The sequence below is a fragment of the Crotalus tigris genome, unplaced genomic scaffold (assembly GCF_016545835.1).
Source record: "Crotalus tigris isolate CLP2741 ecotype Arizona unplaced genomic scaffold, ASM1654583v1 scf7180000023830.6690815, whole genome shotgun sequence".
Lineage (NCBI taxonomy): Eukaryota > Metazoa > Chordata > Lepidosauria > Squamata > Viperidae > Crotalus > Crotalus tigris.
Genome location: NW_024100214.1, coordinates 16,649 through 33,992, shown reverse-complemented (window position 1 = coordinate 33,992; position 17,344 = coordinate 16,649). Strand labels below are relative to the sequence as shown.

The 17,344-nt window shown below is 37.9% G+C and overlaps 1 protein-coding gene and 1 long non-coding RNA gene across 2 annotated transcripts in view; one reads left to right on the top strand and one right to left on the bottom strand.

Moving 5' to 3' along the window:
- LOC120298324 (myosin-3) overlaps positions 1–12,530 on the top strand; it is a 31,169-nt gene extending 18,639 nt beyond the window's left edge. The window contains exons 24-41 of the mRNA XM_039321940.1: positions 505–681; positions 1,151–1,296; positions 1,382–1,472; positions 2,540–2,929; positions 3,045–3,171; positions 4,076–4,194; positions 4,973–5,169; positions 5,553–5,736; positions 6,225–6,390; positions 7,480–7,604; positions 7,844–8,152; positions 8,244–8,447; positions 9,038–9,163; positions 9,660–9,830; positions 9,948–10,052; positions 10,127–10,222; positions 10,360–10,497; positions 12,378–12,530. Coding sequence (XP_039177874.1) covers positions 505–681; positions 1,151–1,296; positions 1,382–1,472; positions 2,540–2,929; positions 3,045–3,171; positions 4,076–4,194; positions 4,973–5,169; positions 5,553–5,736; positions 6,225–6,390; positions 7,480–7,604; positions 7,844–8,152; positions 8,244–8,447; positions 9,038–9,163; positions 9,660–9,830; positions 9,948–10,052; positions 10,127–10,222; positions 10,360–10,497; positions 12,378–12,401 — 2,895 coding nt within the window. The 3' untranslated portion in view covers positions 12,402–12,530. The remainder of the gene's footprint in view (positions 1–504; positions 682–1,150; positions 1,297–1,381; positions 1,473–2,539; positions 2,930–3,044; positions 3,172–4,075; positions 4,195–4,972; positions 5,170–5,552; positions 5,737–6,224; positions 6,391–7,479; positions 7,605–7,843; positions 8,153–8,243; positions 8,448–9,037; positions 9,164–9,659; positions 9,831–9,947; positions 10,053–10,126; positions 10,223–10,359; positions 10,498–12,377) is intronic.
- LOC120298327 lies at positions 10,526–12,877 on the bottom strand. The gene is made up of 3 exons (XR_005554050.1): positions 12,794–12,877; positions 12,122–12,189; positions 10,526–10,987 (listed from the first exon to the last, which is right to left on the bottom strand). It is a non-coding gene; the product is annotated as an uncharacterized LOC120298327 (long non-coding RNA).
- Between the last annotated feature and the right edge of the window lie 4,467 nt (positions 12,878–17,344).

Here is a 17,344-nt window from a genome sequence, read left to right as displayed (position 1 = left end):
AACTATTCTACACTTCTAAATAATATCTTAAACTTTAAATATAAATTATTCAAAAGCTAAATGATATTTTCTAATATCATACCTATATTGTATAAAATTTATCCATCTTTTCCACACCAAGAGATACTTCTCTTGCGATTGATCTTTCAAAAAAGCCGAAATTTTTGCCATTTCAGATAGGTAAGAAACTTTAAGAAACCATTCCTGCAAAGTAGGCAAAAATTCCTTCTTCCAATACTGTCCTATTAACAACCTTGCCGCTGTGATTAAGTTTAACATTAAAATAATTTCCTTGTTGTCACAATCAGAGACAATACCCAACAAGAACAAGTGTGGAGTAAATTTTATCCTTCTTTTAATGGCTTTATATTGTTGATGAATGTAAGGAATTAGATTTATTGGGAAACCCACAATTCTAGATTAATTAATTTATTGCATATGTGATCATTACCAGGTTTTCATGTGGTTTTCAAGTCACCAACTAGGTTTTGCTGTTTTCTATAGGTAAAGAATCTAACAGAAGAAATGGCAGTTTTGGATGAAACCATTGTGAAATTAACCAAAGAGAAGAAAGCCCTCCAAGAAGCTCATCAGCAAGCTCTTGACGATCTACAGGCTGAGGAAGACAAAGTCAACACCCTCACGAAAGCCAAAGCAAAACTGGAACAACAAGTTGATGATGTGAGAATTTGTTCTTGATTTTTCACTATGGGTTATCCCAATATAATTAAACACTGAGCCAATGTAATCAAACATTAAACTTATGGCTCTTGTAGTGTCATACATTCTTCTTCTTCTTTTTCTAATTTGGGGAATAAACTCACGTTCAGAATGTTTCATGTTCAGAATAGAATAGAATATTAAAACCTTAAAAACTCTGAATTACCATGAAATCTAATCATCTGCACAACAATGAGGAGACTCCCTCATATTTCCATTGACTATGTGAGAACAGAGAAGAAGGATCCTTTTTCTTTACAACCCAAAATACAGTAAATATACACTGGGGATATACATTAGGTGGGAGAATACAATAATGAAAACATCCATATCTCTGCTAAAAAAATGTCACACAGCATATCACAAGGAAAACATACTGTATAAATTGTCCATATGAGAGTCCAAGACTAACATTAAACTTCCGTTGCAGCTGGAAGGCTCTTTGGAACAAGAAAAGAAAATCCGCATGGATCTTGAAAGAGCCAAGAGAAAATTAGAAGGGGACTTGAAACTAGCTCAAGAATCTATTATGGATCTAGAAAATGATAAACTGCAGTTAGAAGAAAAACTGAAAAAGTATGTCATGCACACACTGTAGCTAAGCATTAAACTATAATTACAAGATTATTTTAATTGACTTGTCTCTTTGGTACATTTACAGGAAAGACTTTGAATACAGTCAACTACAAAGCAAAACTGAGGATGAACAAACTATGAGTATACAGCTGCAAAAGAAAATCAAGGAACTACAGGCATGAATTGTTTCCATCATATTTAAATTTTTGTTCCAGGTTATTGCGATTTAGTAACCACAATACATAGAATGTTTGGTTATAGTCAATCTTTCTTTAGAAGTGGGGATAATAATTATAAGGTTCTTGGGGAGAAATTGATATGTGGATAAAAGTACCAATCCAGTCTAAATATCTGGCTGACTGTGAAATCACAATAATAATAAGAATCAGCATCAGTCAATTGCAAAAGTCAGTTTTACTTAGAACATCTTATACATCCTGTGACGATACTTTAACAACACGAAACAACATCTATCTATCCCTCTTCTTTGGAAGGATTCAGTAAGTGATAAAAATGCCAAATCCAGTCTAAACATCTGACTGACTGGATGACATATCATAATAGTAATTGTCTTCCTTATAAAATTGAAATTTTACTGAATTAAGGCTTAATGCTAAAGTTAATGAGACTTGTTTGTTCCAGAGGTATATCTTTTCAGCAAATAGCTAATGCTAAAATTAATGCAATACAATCAACTTTAAATAGAAATCACTGAAGCAACTCTGCTATATCATGGTCTTTCATCTTTTTTTAATCCAACTCCTTATCATTAGATTGGTTCATATATCTATAGCTATCTATATCTATCTATCTATCTATCTATCTATCTATCTATCTATCTATCTATCTATCTATCTATATGCCTCATTAAATGTTCTGTCCATATTTTCCATTATATCTCTCACCTTCTGATGTCAAAAAGCCTACTGTTTCCCCCCACAATTATAGATGTTAGCTTTACTTTTTTTCCTTCCAATTCTTTCACCACAAGGCAGGATGTCTGTCAAAACCTCTGAAACATATCTTGACTTCTGGTGTCAAATACCTCTGACTTTCTTCAAAAAGTCTTAGTTGAACTGTTTAATTAATATTACTTAATTAATTTAGGTTGGGAACTCCTTAATGTCACTGCCCTTTTTGCTTATAAAACTCTTGAATAGTTTTCTTCATTGATGATTCTGCACTGAATTACCCCCTCCCCCCCAGTTGCTACTCTTAACTAGCAGAACCTTCTTCTCCACAGGCTCGTATTGAGGAACTGGAAGAAGAGATTGAGTCTGAAAGAGCAACTCGAGCAAAGGCAGAGAAGCAAAGGGCTGATTTGTCACGCGAACTAGAAGAAATCAGTGAGAGGCTCGAAGAAGCTGGAGGGGCCACCTCTACCCAGATTGAACTCAATAAAAAACGGGAAGCGGAATTCCAAAAAATGAGGCGGGATCTGGAGGAATCTGCCCTGCAGCATGAAGCCACTGTTGCAGCTCTTCGCAAAAAGCACGCAGACAGCACAGCTGAGCTTGGGGAACAAATTGATAATCTTCAACGTGTCAAGCAAAAGTTGGAGAAGGAGAAGAGTGAGCTTAAAATGGAAACTGATGACCTGGCCAGTAACCTGGAGTCTGTTTCCAAATCTAAGGTATTTGAAAATAAAATCCAATAGTAATCCCAGAATGTAGATTCTTGGTTATACCCAGCTGTGTAACACAAAGACATATATGTATAAGAAATCATCTTAATTCTGTGTATTACAGGCAAATCTAGAGAAAATGTGTCGCACATTAGAGGACCAGCTTAGTGAATTAAAAGTCAAGTCTGAGGAAAACCAGAGATCAGTCAATGATCTGACTGCACAAAAAGCTCGTCTACAGACTGAATCAGGTAAGGAAAACATTGAAAATGGACCAAAATGCAAATAATGGCTATTCCAAACCATTTTTTCCTCATCAATTGATCGTAAGTGGGAGGCATTAAATCTACATGTTCCCACTCATTTTATCTACAGTTTATTTTTACACCAAGACCTGAAACCGTAGAGATACTAATTCATGCAGCTGCACTAATTTAAGTTCAAGTACTTCATTTCATTCATGACAATAAAATATTTTTGATGAAGAAGTAGTCCTTAAAATTCTTTGGAAAATTGTTGATAACCTTATCATAGCCTGATACTGAAGTAACAGAAGAAGGCAAATGGTAAACTATCATGTCAACTTATATAAGAATGAAATAAGAAAATGTGATTCTGATTCACACATTCGAAGCTTTATTTGTGCTAGGAGAAACTCCACAGTTTATACTGAATGCCCTGCTAAGCCTTGAAATGTGTAGTTTGATAATAAGTATCATGCATTTTGCTCAAGAAGGAAGAACAGCATGTCTGACTTATTTATTTCATATATCTGATATAATTTCTATATGGCAATATATTTCACACCAGTGAGATGGGAGATATGTGGGAAGGACTTTCATAAATCAGAACAATTATATCAAGTGGCAGGATCTGGTTTCTGTTGTTTGGTCTCAGAAGTTAAATTGTTTGGGCTTGGTTAAGTGTTGGGAGATCACTAGGAAAATCTTTCCTAGTCCTGGAAGAAGCCAGTGGCAAACAATCTTTATGATTTTACAAACTCTTCATGGAGACTCATTGGTGTCTCCATAAAGTCAAAAGAAGTTGGACTTGACACAAAGGAGATTTTAACTGGTATTGCTTCCAGGGATCTATATTTAATTAAATATGTATTCTTCTTGCTTAAAGAATAAAATTATTTTAAAATCTTCAAAGGTGAATTGTCACGTCAACTTGAGGAGAAGGAGAGCATAATATCACAGCTTTCCAGAAGCAAGCAAGCATTTACTCAGCAAATAGAAGAGCTGAAGAGGCAGCTAGAGGAAGAAACCAAGGTATTCATTCATAAACAGAAAATGCTGTGCAATATTTTTCATAGGTTATTAAACACAATGGCACCATCATTTTCAACACTTGAGCCATGTTTGGCAACAGGCACTCTGTCTTCCAATGTGCAATTTTGTCATGATGAGTTATTGATAAGAGTTTATTTAACAGAATTGAGGTGACCCCTTAATGAACAGAAATCTTGTCATGCATCATAATTGAATCAAATGCTTGACATGTTTAAGTTCTGAGACTTATTTCCTCACATGCTTATCTACATAAAGTCTCATAGAAATCAGTGGAAATTATTTTTCAGTAGACAGGCATAGGATTTACTGTTGATGCATTTCAATTTTAAACCCCCTTAACCTGTCAAGTATGAATTCAGTACTTGAGAATACCAAGAACCTTTTTGATTTAATCTGTCCAATTATACATACATTGCTGAATTAAAATATTAACTCAAGCTCATCATGATAATACCTTGCATTGCTTATAGATATTTTCTACAACAGGGAGCCCACATTTTCAAGAAAGGAAGCTAATTTTCTTGTAAACTACATTATTATAAGAAATTCCAAAGTGTTGGGATACATTCTTGGACGTTCATGGAGAAAGCTTGAGTAGTGTGCCTTGCATTCTCATGACAATTTGAGACAAAGTTCTTTGCACAAAGTATATAAAATATAAGCATTAATGCTTGCGTATGAAGTTTGTACCATGCCTACAGTGAATACATGTTATAATCTGAATTCAGGAATGTCATGGTGTACTGTTAATTCTTAGGCAAAGAATGCATTGGCACATGCTTTACAATCTGCTCGGCATGACTGTGACTTGCTCCGAGAACAATATGAAGAAGAACAAGAAGCCAAGAGTGAACTTCAGCGTGCCCTGTCCAAAGCCAATGGAGAAGTTGCTCAGTGGAGAACCAAATATGAAACAGATGCTATTCAACGCACAGAAGAGCTAGAAGAGGCGAAGTAAGAGAGGAGTGAGGAAAAGTGACAAACTAATACTATTTTTACATACAGTACTAGCTTTCCAACTTTTATGCAATCAAATTATCCATTTGTGTGAACATTCCAAAAAATAAAAATAAGATGCAATGCCTGGTTGACATCAGACTATTAACATGGTTTACAAACTGTAGCTTATTTTCCACTAAATTAGAACCATACAGTTAACTTAGTGTAATGTGTGATTCCAGCTACTGTATTTAGCTTTGCTATTAGAGAAGTTTACTAACCACAAAATTCTCCAAGCATACAGTTATATGTTAAGCAATACTCTACCAGACAAAACTGATTTGTAGAGAACCTAAATACCTGATGGAACATCATTATTTCAATCTGACTTCTTTAAGGAAAAAACTTGCTCAACGACTTCAAGAAGCAGAAGAGCAAGTTGAAGCTGTGAACTCCAAATGTGCCTCTTTGGAGAAAACAAAGCAGAGACTGCTTTGTGAAGTGGAAGACCTAATGGTGGATGTTGAAAGGGCAAATGCACAGGCAGCTGCTCTAGACAAAAAACAGAGAAATTTTGACAAGGTATATTTTGGTGTATTACAATTTTAAAAAGTCTATTGCCAACAGAGGTATGACTAGATTTGAGGAATGGAGGCATAGTGTGTAAATATAGAATGTGGATTTTGTAAACCTGAATTTAGGATTTAGATTATACAGTAGTGTAAACTTAGTTAATATCATTCTCAGATCCTCTCTCTGTGTACTAACCTGTACATAAGCAAGCCAGGGTTATTATTCAATCGTCAACAATTTGTGTTAGTTTCATCTGCACCTTCTTAGCTTAATTGAGATACCATTAGCTGGTGTGTTCAGACCATACTATGGGATACGCAAGTCATATCTTGACTTGTTTAGGATTAAGGGTATTACCTGCCACTGTAAGATCAGTGGGGTTTAAGAAAGTGATGTGTAGGTAGAAATGCTACTGAAATGCTGGACAGATTTAGCAGAGGAAAAAAGCAGACAAAATCAGCACTATAGTAACTGACTCAAACATATCGGATATTAAGATTTTGGCAGAATGGAAGACCAAGTATGAGGAGAGCCAGTCAGAACTGGAAAGTTCCTTAAAAGAAGCTCGCTCTTTGAGTACTGAACTTTTCAAAATGAAAAATGCCTACGAAGAAACATTAGATCAGCTGGAGACAATCAAGAGAGAAAACAAGAATTTGCAACGTAAGTACCATATCTTGGTGTTTTGTTGGCATTTTAACTCTAACAAGTACAGACAGGCTGTATAGGTAGTCCTCAACATACAACCACAATTGGGACTGGAGGTTTCACCATTACATGAGGCAGTGAGTCTCACATCCAATTTTACAACCTTTCTTCTAAATCAGTGTTTCCCAAACTTGACAATTTTAAGGCATGAGGACTTCAACTCCCAGAATTCCACAGCCAGCAACGCTGGCTGTGGAATTCTGGGAGTTGAAGTCCACATGCCTTAAAATTGTCAAGTTTGGGAAACACTGTTCTAAATCATTGCAATTGTTAAGCAAATCTGGTGTCCACCATTGATTTTGCTTGTCAGAAGCTGGATAGGAAAGTTGCAAATAGTGATCACATGACCCTGGGACACTGCAAGTGTCATAATTACATGCCAGTTGCCAAGCACCTGGATTTTGATCACATAACCATGGAGACACTATGACAATCGTTAAGTGCGACGACCAGTATTAAGTCCACTTTTTTAGCGCCTTTGTAACTTTGGTCACTAAACAAATGATTGTAAATCATTGACTACCTGCCTTATTCAAGACAGAATTTTTCCCTTGTGAAACCTTTATGATGTGAAGAATTATTACTGGAATAACTGCCAAGTTGGGTTTGACTTTGTGTATGAAAACTTGAAAGATTATTTAGGCAAAAGTTAATGAAGACAAAAGACCATCCAGCACTATAGTCTGCATTGAAAACTGCCAAATTTCACCGTGTTCTCAATTCCATACCAGGAGTCATCGAGGCTAAAATAAAGTGCCCTTGCCTAATAGTTCTGCTTTCAGCAATGATGACTTCTTTCAGGGATGCAATAATGAATCAAATTAATTTTGCATAATCTATCTGAGCAGTTCAACCTTTTCCATGATTATTGTCCCATGAATAGTTGTTTGGTATATTTGGAACCGAGGATGAAAATGCAGACCCTTTTGGGATGACAGAAAAAGGCATCAATCTCAGCTCTGCTTAAGCCTGTTTATGGTCACAGGCAGATTGCTCTTCTTTTATTCATTTAATCAACTATTTGTGTGCTTTAATATTTTGCAGAAGAAATTGCTGATCTCACAGAACAAATTGCTCAAAATGGCAAGTTTATCCATGAACTTGAGAAAGCCAAGAAACAGATAGAGGTAGAGAAATCTGAGATGCAGATGGCTTTGGAGGAAGCAGAGGTAAGAAGTTAAAGATGGATTTTTTTAAAAAAAAGGTTGTTAAGTACACTTTTATAAGTGTCTTTTTGAGGGGGACCTGAAAATGTAATTCACAGCAGTTATTTAATTCTGTGTTGTATACCCATTCATTTACAAAAAAACCCCTTCCATTTTGATGCCAGCTCATTTTACAGTGTTCTTCTAAAAAGAGTCTCAAAGTTTCTCAAACCCAGTCTCCATACACATTTATTTTCCAATAGGCAGCTCTTGAACATGAGGAAGCCAAAATTCTCCGCATTCAGCTTGAATTGACCCAGGTTAAATCTGAGATTGATAGGAAGATTGCAGAGAAAGAAGAAGAAATTGATCAGATTAAGAGGAACAACCAAAGGACTGTGGAAACCATGCAAAGTGCCTTGGATGCAGAAATCCGGAGTAGAAATGAGGCTATAAGGATTAAGAAGAAGATGGAAGGTGATCTAAATGAAATGGAAATCCAGCTGAGCCATGCCAATCGCCTTGCAGCTGAGACACAGAAACATCTGCGGAATGTTCAAGGACAGCTCAAAGTACTTTCCATCAATTAATGTTTTATATGAATAATCAAAATTATTGGCCCAAGGATCACCCCTGTTAAATACTATTCTTGCTTGAAATTAGGACACACAGCTACATCTGGATGATGCTCTCCGAGGCCAAGAAGATCTAAAAGAGCAATTGGCCATGGTTGAACGCAGAGCTAATCTGATGCAGGCTGAGATTGAGGAACTCCGAGCAGCTCTGGAACAGACAGAGAGAGGAAGGAAGATTGCTGAACAAGAGCTTATTGATGCTACTGAGCGGGTGCAGCTTTTGCATACTCAGGTATGGATGGCGTCATGATAGCATTATAAGAATTGTCTCGCAAAACCTTGTCTATCATGGAGTGTCCAACATTGGCCTACAAGATGCTCAAAAGTATAGCACAGTGGTTCTTAACCTTTTTAATGCCATGACCCCCAACCGGTCATAAGTCGAGGACTAAACCGGTTGTAAGTCGAGGACTACCCAACCGGTCATAAGTCGAGGACTTTCCCTGCCCGGGAGCATCACGCATGCATGGTGCCGCCCCCTGCGCCGGCTGAGGCATAGCTGGCAAGCGGCAGAGACGGAGCAGGCCGACCACTGGCTGGGCCACCAGCTGGCCCAGCCCAAGGGAGGTAAGGCACCCGCCGGAAAAGGAGAAAAAATGGCAGACAGCCTTGCTTGGTGTCCCCCGTGAAATGGTCGATCGACCCCAAATGGGGTCGCAACCCATAGGTTGAGAACCGCTGGTATAGCATGATGGATATAGCTATTCTGTTGTTTATTTTCACAACAAGAATACTGAGTCTAAGTTTGGAAGACATAACCCTAATAATTACTAGGAATTGTTGCAAAAATATTCAGATACATTTTCACTCTCTCTTCTTTAGAACACTAGTCTCATTAACACAAAGAAGAAGCTGGAAGTTGATATTTCTCAGCTTCAAGGTGAAGTGGAAGATGCCATCAAAGAGGCCAGAAATGCAGAGGAAAAGGCAAAGAAGGCCATCACAGATGTAAGTCTCATTTTTACCGCATGCAAAACAATCTTCTCAAATCAGACAACCTACTTTTCAAAGCTTATTCTGGAAAAAAAAATGAGACTTTTGCAGATGGTTTAGGCATTCATTATTAATGTAAGTAATCTTGTACAGAAATCTAGTGGGAAGTCCCAACTGTGTAGCTCACTTTGTTTGCTTGTTTGTTTACAGAATTTATAGGCCACTCCAATTGACTTATTAGTCCCCAAATCCATAACTTGGGTAAAACCAGAAAAAGATGACAAAATCAAGTTAATATTTACAATTACATAAATCAAGACTAAAAACCACAATACAGCTGTAAATCTAGACATTCAAAGCCAAGGTTAAACCCCTTAAATTCACCGAGAAAAGGAATAATTTATCAAGCTGGTTATGGGATGCTCATTCCTGATTCCCAAGTTGACCTTCTCATCTTTATTTTATATGGATTGACTTTGGCTATTTGTTGATCTACTGCTTATGTTTCAAGGCGGCTATGATGGCAGAGGAGCTGAAGAAAGAGCAAGACACCAGTGCCCACCTGGAAAGAATGAAGAAGAACCTGGATCAGACAGTAAAGGATCTCCAGCTTCGTCTGGACGAGGCAGAACAACTCGCCCTGAAAGGGGGAAAGAAACAGATTCAGAAGATGGAGGCCAGGGTAAACACTGGGGTTCAGAGCTGTGGCACATATAGCTAATAACTTCTGGCAGCATATATCTCTTCAGAGACTCTGCTATTATATGTTCAAGGTCAAATTGTATCATTTCAACTCTAGATCCGAGAGCTAGAGTCTGAACTTGAGGGAGAGCAGAAGCGAGCTACGGAAGCCATCAAAGGTATTCGCAAATATGAACGGCGAGTCAAAGAATTAACTTTCCAGGTAAGAGGAAAGGAAGTAGTTGGTTCACAGCAATTCTTTCCTTTGTGTATGCTAACATTTTGTCACATTTCTAGGGTGAGGAGGACAGGAAGAATGTGATCAGACTACAAGATTTAGTGGATAAACTTCAGTTGAAAGTGAAATCCTACAAGAGACAAGCAGAGGAGGCTGTGAGTTATTTATACTTTTTGGGCATTTAAAAACACCAACAACTGGGTTTCAAAATTGAAATGAGAACCATATTCATACATTGCCTTTTCAGGCTAACGTGTTTGTGTGTGTTTGTGTGATTCTTGTTTGATTATAGGATGAACAGGCCAACGTTCACCTCTCCAAATTCAGGAAAACACAACATGAGCTGGAAGAGGCTGAGGAAAGGGCTGATATTGCTGAATCTCAGGTCAATAAGCTCCGAGCAAAATCCAGAGAAGTTTCTACTACAAAGGTAAATGCCTCTTTTGTCTAGTGCTCAACCATTTTTTTCTACACAAAGGATAAGTGGCATTACAGCAGGAATGAAAGGAATCTGACTTCTTAGGAAAATTCTGGAGCGTTTTCATTAGAAATCTATATATAACTAAAACTCTGGTTGTCATGAAATGGTGAAATGATGCATCATAGAGCAATCATTTTTTAACAAGGTAATTCAAATAGGCTAATTTACAGAATGTGTCCAAAACCTGGGACCCATGACCCAGAGAGCATGAAATTTAAGAAAATTGTGTTTGCTTCAGTGCTACTGGCTCTTGCTCGGCTGATGTTGCAGTCACATGATTTTCATTTTCAACATTCCATGACAGTTTCTCAGCCAATTTAGCAATCCCTTACTCCCTCCCTCACCCAGCAACAGCCACTTACCAGCCACTTCTCTGTCCTACGTAGAAAAGATACATAGTGAGATGGTTGGAGGAAAAATATCCTTTATACAAATCATCCTTAGAAAATAGGGGAATAAATGTCAATCTTTCTGAAAGTTAGCAGAATTTAATTTAATTTCAGCTAATAATTTCTGCCAGCATATTTTCATCTGTGCCTCAATAGAGCAGATCCAAGCAATCTCCAGGCATAAAAGAACATTAGATGCACCCCGGGAGACATGCAGCACTGCTCTTATAGATTGAATTTGAGTTGCTTCAAGAGCAAGTAGATTTTTATAATATGCAAAACTTCACACAATAAAGGAAAAGGTTCAATACTCCAGCCTGAAGAATTTGACTCCAGCAGGGAGGTAATTATTGCCTCTGCGGTATGCAATTTGTATGATTGCATTGGTTCAAGCAGCCATGTCGGGCAGTCATGGTTTTGCTTGCTTCTTCCTTTAGGCAGAAAATTGAACGATGATTCAAAGTTATTTGAAGTCCTTAACTTATTTAGTAAAAGCATTGGTTAGCTTCCCGTAGTGAATGCTGTTACTGCACCTTTTCCCAAACAAAATATTCTAACTCTGGGTATGCTGAGAATATTAAAGGTTTACCTGGGCAAGCAGTTAGAAATGCTCCCCTGATTTATTTTAGCTCTTTGCTGGATAGCTAGGCTTGTGAAGCCACAACTAGAACAGCCATTCATTTGTACAAATATACGCAGGGGAGAAGTAGTATGGATAATGCCAGTCTATTCAAAATATATGCACACAAGCTTGTTCCACATTATCTCTCAGTATCAAAGGCTGCAAAGGCTGGATCAAGCTTATGCATGTAGAACTCTACATTTGGGCTGCATTGAATACCACCTGCAGGATGTGCGGATAAGATAATCCCAATATGTAGATGTAAGTCTTACTTCAGACCATATGCTGACTTTGCACCTAAGCAGGGTGAAAGCCAGTTGGAATCCCCAGGAAGGCAGAATTGAAGCCAGTCTGCCAGTCTTGGGTGTGTGGCCTCTCTGCATGGGACAGTGATATTTTACACAAACGTGGCTTACAGAAAAGATACAGGTCAGACTATGCCACTTTTCATTCTTTAATATTTTCAGCTCACATGCAAGAGGGCAAATGAAGCAAAGTTACGAGTCTTGTTTATGTCTCTTTTTACTAAGATAAAATGGCACCAACTATATCCTGCCTTTACCTGAACTGTTGCAATACATCTGTCTTGGGGTAAGGGAGTGAAGCTGCAGCACCCCTCTGTTTGCAGACCTGGAGGCACACAACTTTGCTTATTTACATTGAGAAAACCTTGTATGAGGATAGATTCTACACAAAAAATGTAGCTGTAGTGATATTTTGCTTTAATCCTTAAAGTATATATGCATATAAAGTATATATACCAACTTTATATATATATATATATACCAACTTTATTTTTGTTTGTTTGTTTCTGGCAGGTTGTAATAGAAAGTGAAGAATGAATCCATTGCTGGACTGAAGATGGGAATATATGCAAAATGCATATGTCTTCCTGATCTTTTTTGAAAATTGTAGTAATCTTTCCTTAGTCTGACCAGTAGAAAATAAATTGTGCTTTACTTAACAACTAAGAGATTTTTGTTTTCTTTCTGAATATGGTGCGGTTTCTATTTGCTAATGTTTGATATGTTCCTTTGTATGACATATTAAGAGTTACACTCCAAATATCAGTGGAGACAATTTATTTTTCACATATTGTATATGTATTTTATTTTCCCTTGCTCTCATATAACTGTTTACCTTTCCCCCAATATATATGCAAAGTCTGTCTAATTATACCATTCCAGCAAAATCCTCCTCCTCCTCAATCTCACACTGCAGTTTATTTGTTTACCTGTAGATGGAGCTATAGTCACCAGTGACACCAGTCTCAATGCTGACAAACTGATTTTAGTCTGAGGGGGATGAAAAGAAGCACTGTAAAGGCAAGAAATTAACACAAGTGGATTAACAGCACAGAAGGAAAGGAGGAGTGGGATGAACACAGATGCTGCACTTTTTGTTCAGAACAAATGGAAGAAAGAACTTTTCTTTCATTTCCCAAAGGGAAAAAAAGCACAGCTTTGTTTGTTTACAGAGAGGCCTATCCATGTCATAATAGTCTCCTCTACGATTATCAAGAAAAAAAGAGTCAAAATTCCCCCCCCCCACACACACACCTCGCCCTTTTTGGAATAAAGAAGAATGAAAGGAGGGAGTGGCAGAGAGAAAGACAGAGAAGTGGTTGAGGAAATGAAAAGACAACAGTCCACACTACGTGGGCACAAATACTGGGAGTGAAGAGGCTGAAGGAGAGGGGCTTTCCTGAGCAACCCCAAGGTTCCCCTCCTTTCCCCCCCTCTCACTTCATTCACATTTCCTGCAGCTCTCTCTGAAATATCAATGCAAATTATGCCTCAGCTTTGTGTCCTGTTCTCTTAAGAGTCACAAACAACATTTAGAACTCTGATTATATAAACACTGCATGACTGAATCCACATATCAGCAAAGAGATCCAGTATAACTATTGATGTATGTATGTCACTGTCCCTCACAATTTAGCCACTGCAAGAGGCAATGAGAACAACGGGTTTTTCTTTCACTCCCCCTTTGTCTATCACTCTGCCTAGATTGCTGGTTTTAGGTTACTTACTTTTACCTTTGTTACCAAATTCAGACACACTGAATTGCTGCTCCCTGAGTCTCCTCTTGATAGGATGAAGTTACCTAGATGCTAGGCTTTGCTTGTCCCTATTGTGTATTTCTTTTAAATCAGTCTCCTTTCTGTTCTTATGGTTAGTTATTGCTCAGATTAGACTACACTTCTAAAGAACTCATATTTTCATGCACACTGTTCCTATCTCTCACTCCCACCCCACAGGGTGGATCCCCACTCTACATTATCATAAAAAAGCTGCTTAGAACATGGAATGGAGAGATGATGACAATGTAATATATATGTTTTAGACTAAGATGGAGCACACACTGGGCTAGGGTACCAAAGCTTAGGAGGTGCCAACATTGCTATGGCTCTAAATCATTCTAAAAGTAGCAATCTTTGCATCATCAGGAGGTGGCACTATCATTCAATGTGGCCTAGGGAGGTACCATATATCCTTGCACTGGCACCGGTTTTAGACCATGAATTAAAATTTGCTTCTAACATCTGAAATCCTTTTGTAGCACTTCCCACTCTTCCACTATAGCAAATCTGTTGAAAAGGATAGCGCATCGCTTCATCTGTGGAATTACTTCCTTAGGAATCAATGTGAGAGCCCTGCTCAGTTATTGTGGATGTGTGACAGCATTACAAGAAAACATTTTCCTCAAGATGGGCCTCACTGCAGCTTTGATTCCTAGTATAGAAACCTAAGAGACAGCAAGTACTGTAGCTGCTGAGAGGGAGAGTGAAACTTGACAAGGTTATATTGTCTTACATAGAAAGGATATATGCCTGAGCCAGTAAGCTAACTATAGGCAGTCTTAGAGATTTCTTGATATAGTTAATGTAACTTTAATAGACATGCAAGACATTCCACAGGAGGTTGTCTGCTGCATGTTAAAATGGACCATGATGTCATAATACTATTGATAACACAGTTTTAAAAAGTCAGACCCTATTCATCTAAGCAATCATATAAACTTATCAATTGCCACAAATAATATCCATTTGTAAAATATCCTGCTGATTTATTATAGGAGAACGTCTACAAAAAGGTTCTTTACTATAAATGTGGATTAATTTGATGTAGATAGATATTTTTGCCCCTAACATAAGCATTTCACCATGTCTTATATAGATTTATCAGTAGACTTAAGAATGTAGGTTAGGAGTAAGACTGTCAATGACTGTTACAATGGAGAAGCTGAAAAGTATGATAGCATAACATTTACTTAAGCCGTCTTCAAACTTAAGAGAGAGAGAGAGAGAGAGAGAGAGAGAGAGAGAGAGAGAGAGAGAGAGAGAGAGAGAGAGAGAGAGAGAGACTGTTTGCAGTCTACAACTGATGCTGGATGGACAAGTATTATTGGTGGGAAAAATGGCTTTTCATAAGATTTGTTTAGTAACCCAATTGCATCCATCTACAGGGCAGAGACCTGGCCTCTATGACTTATGTGCTGGTACTGTATATCTAAAAGGTGGGTTATCGTAATGTGCAAAATGCACTTTTTGTAGAGCAGCCAATAAAGATGGCCTAGAAATTAGAATGTCCCAGAATTTGGCAGCAAACATAGTGAGTAATGCCTCCTTGAAGGTCTCACATGGCTCCCACGTTTAAAGAGCTTCACTGGTTGCTGGTTGTCTTCCAAGTCTGAGTTATGATGGTTGGGGGCAATCCTCTCTTTTCAACTATCTGAAATCAGGCTGGTTGTTATAAAACAGAGCAGAGTATTTCTCTTTGCTGTTCCTCTCTGTTTTATTCCTCTCTTTCACGCAATGTCTTTTGCAGTGCAAGAATTGTTCTGATTTGTTCCTGACTTTGGGTAAATGACTCCAGAAGCTTTGTCTGAAGCACGGGTGTCAAACTCGATCACGTCACATGACGTATCATGACGTATCGTGACTTTTTTGCCTTTGCGGATCCAGGGTGGGCATGGCCTGCGCAGTGATGCATCCGGCCCGTAAGCCGTCAGTTTGACACCCCTGGCCTGAAGAATGGAGTAAATTATTTTAAATATTAAATATGATTCTGAAGGAAGTAAATAATGAAGTCACACACTTTCTATGGACTTCCTCTGCTTTGAAACTTACAAAGTACTTCCATTGAAGTTGCATAAGAAACAATAAGTAAATCATTCTTTATTTCAGTGAAATCAAAAATATTGCACCTATTACTTATCCCAATTTGGATTCAAGAATTTAGGAAAGAAATGTTTACTGCTTTTCATGGTTGACTCAAGTCCCTAAGGACAGAGGAATTTGCATATTTATCACCTGTGAAGCAAATAATTGACAACAGGGAGCTATAGAAAGAACAGAACATTACAATTCCCCAGAGTGAGAACAATTAATCAGTGGAACGACTTGCCTTCAGAAGTTGTGGATGCTCCAACACCAGAAGTTTTTAACAAGAGATTGGACAGCCATTTGTCCGTAATGGTGCAGAGTCTCCTGCTTGAGCAAGGGGTTGGACTAGAAGACCTCCAAGGTCCCTTCCAACACTGTATTCTGTTATTCCATTACTGTGTCTGCTTCTCCTGTTTTCAGAGTATAGTAGTTGCCATTGTGCTTAAATAGTGTGTATTAACATCTCTAAACACTGGGTGGTATGCAAGAATCTTAAATGGTGAAAGCATAAACAATAACCTTAAAATAAGGTATAGAAATGTTAGTATCATAAGATTCACATGTTATATGGACCTGAATTGTACTCTTTTTCTATAATGAAAAGATGCTTTCATTTGATGTGCAATAAATAGTGTGAGAAAATCAAACCCAACAAAATCTAGTCATAGTCCATCCAGTCTGAATCTCCTGAAGGAAGTTGACCAATTTTAGCCAATCATACACAGCAACTTTTCCCATTTTAGGACTACCTGCCTAATAGACAAACTTGCTTTCAGTTTCTTTAGGATGCTTTTGTATCACAACTAGCATTTTGGACCTGAGATCCACAATGTAGTATCTGGAGGTATTGATGTGTACAAATCTCTTTGGCTTCTGATTTTCTTATGTTAAATTTTTATTTCAACTAAAAAAAAGCTGCCATACTGCAAAGCATTAGGGTAGATAAGCAATATAATCATTATGACCATCATGAGATTTTTCTGTACATAATTCAAGGTTTCATACAATAATGCTATGCTTTTAATTGAGGACAATCTTTACATTAATAAAAAAGGTTAGCATCATAGGAATTTTCTGAAATACCACATACTTACCTCTCCCCCCCCCAACATACTCTCACAGTAGTTCCTGCTTCAAAAGTAGGGGACTGCGGTATTCTAGGCCAGAAGTTTTCAAGACACAAATGGAGGAATGTCTACTTATCTGCCTTTGAACAGGGGGCAAAGATAGACTACCAAGCAAACCTGCTAAAATGAATTACAGTACACATAACTTTGAACTTGAATGGCAATTGCTAAGTTCTAAAATACAATGAACCTGCAATTTGATGGATGTTGGTTTAGCAGTTTGGGGATTTAATGGACAGGATCTGCTGACTGAGAGAGTTCCTGCCACATCCCTGGCCTGCTTTTCAATTCTACTGTACGCTTTTCTACTTCTGGGAACTGTTCTGCCTCTTAGATCAACCAAGTGAATCTAAGAGCCAGTGTTTCTGGCTCTTGTGCTTCCAAACATGCTCTCAACCTCCATTTGGCTTCTTGTCTGTGATGATTCATTTTGCCTGAATAGTCACAGCTCATGCTGCTTTGTGATCTTTGGCTGAGACCTGAATGCCTT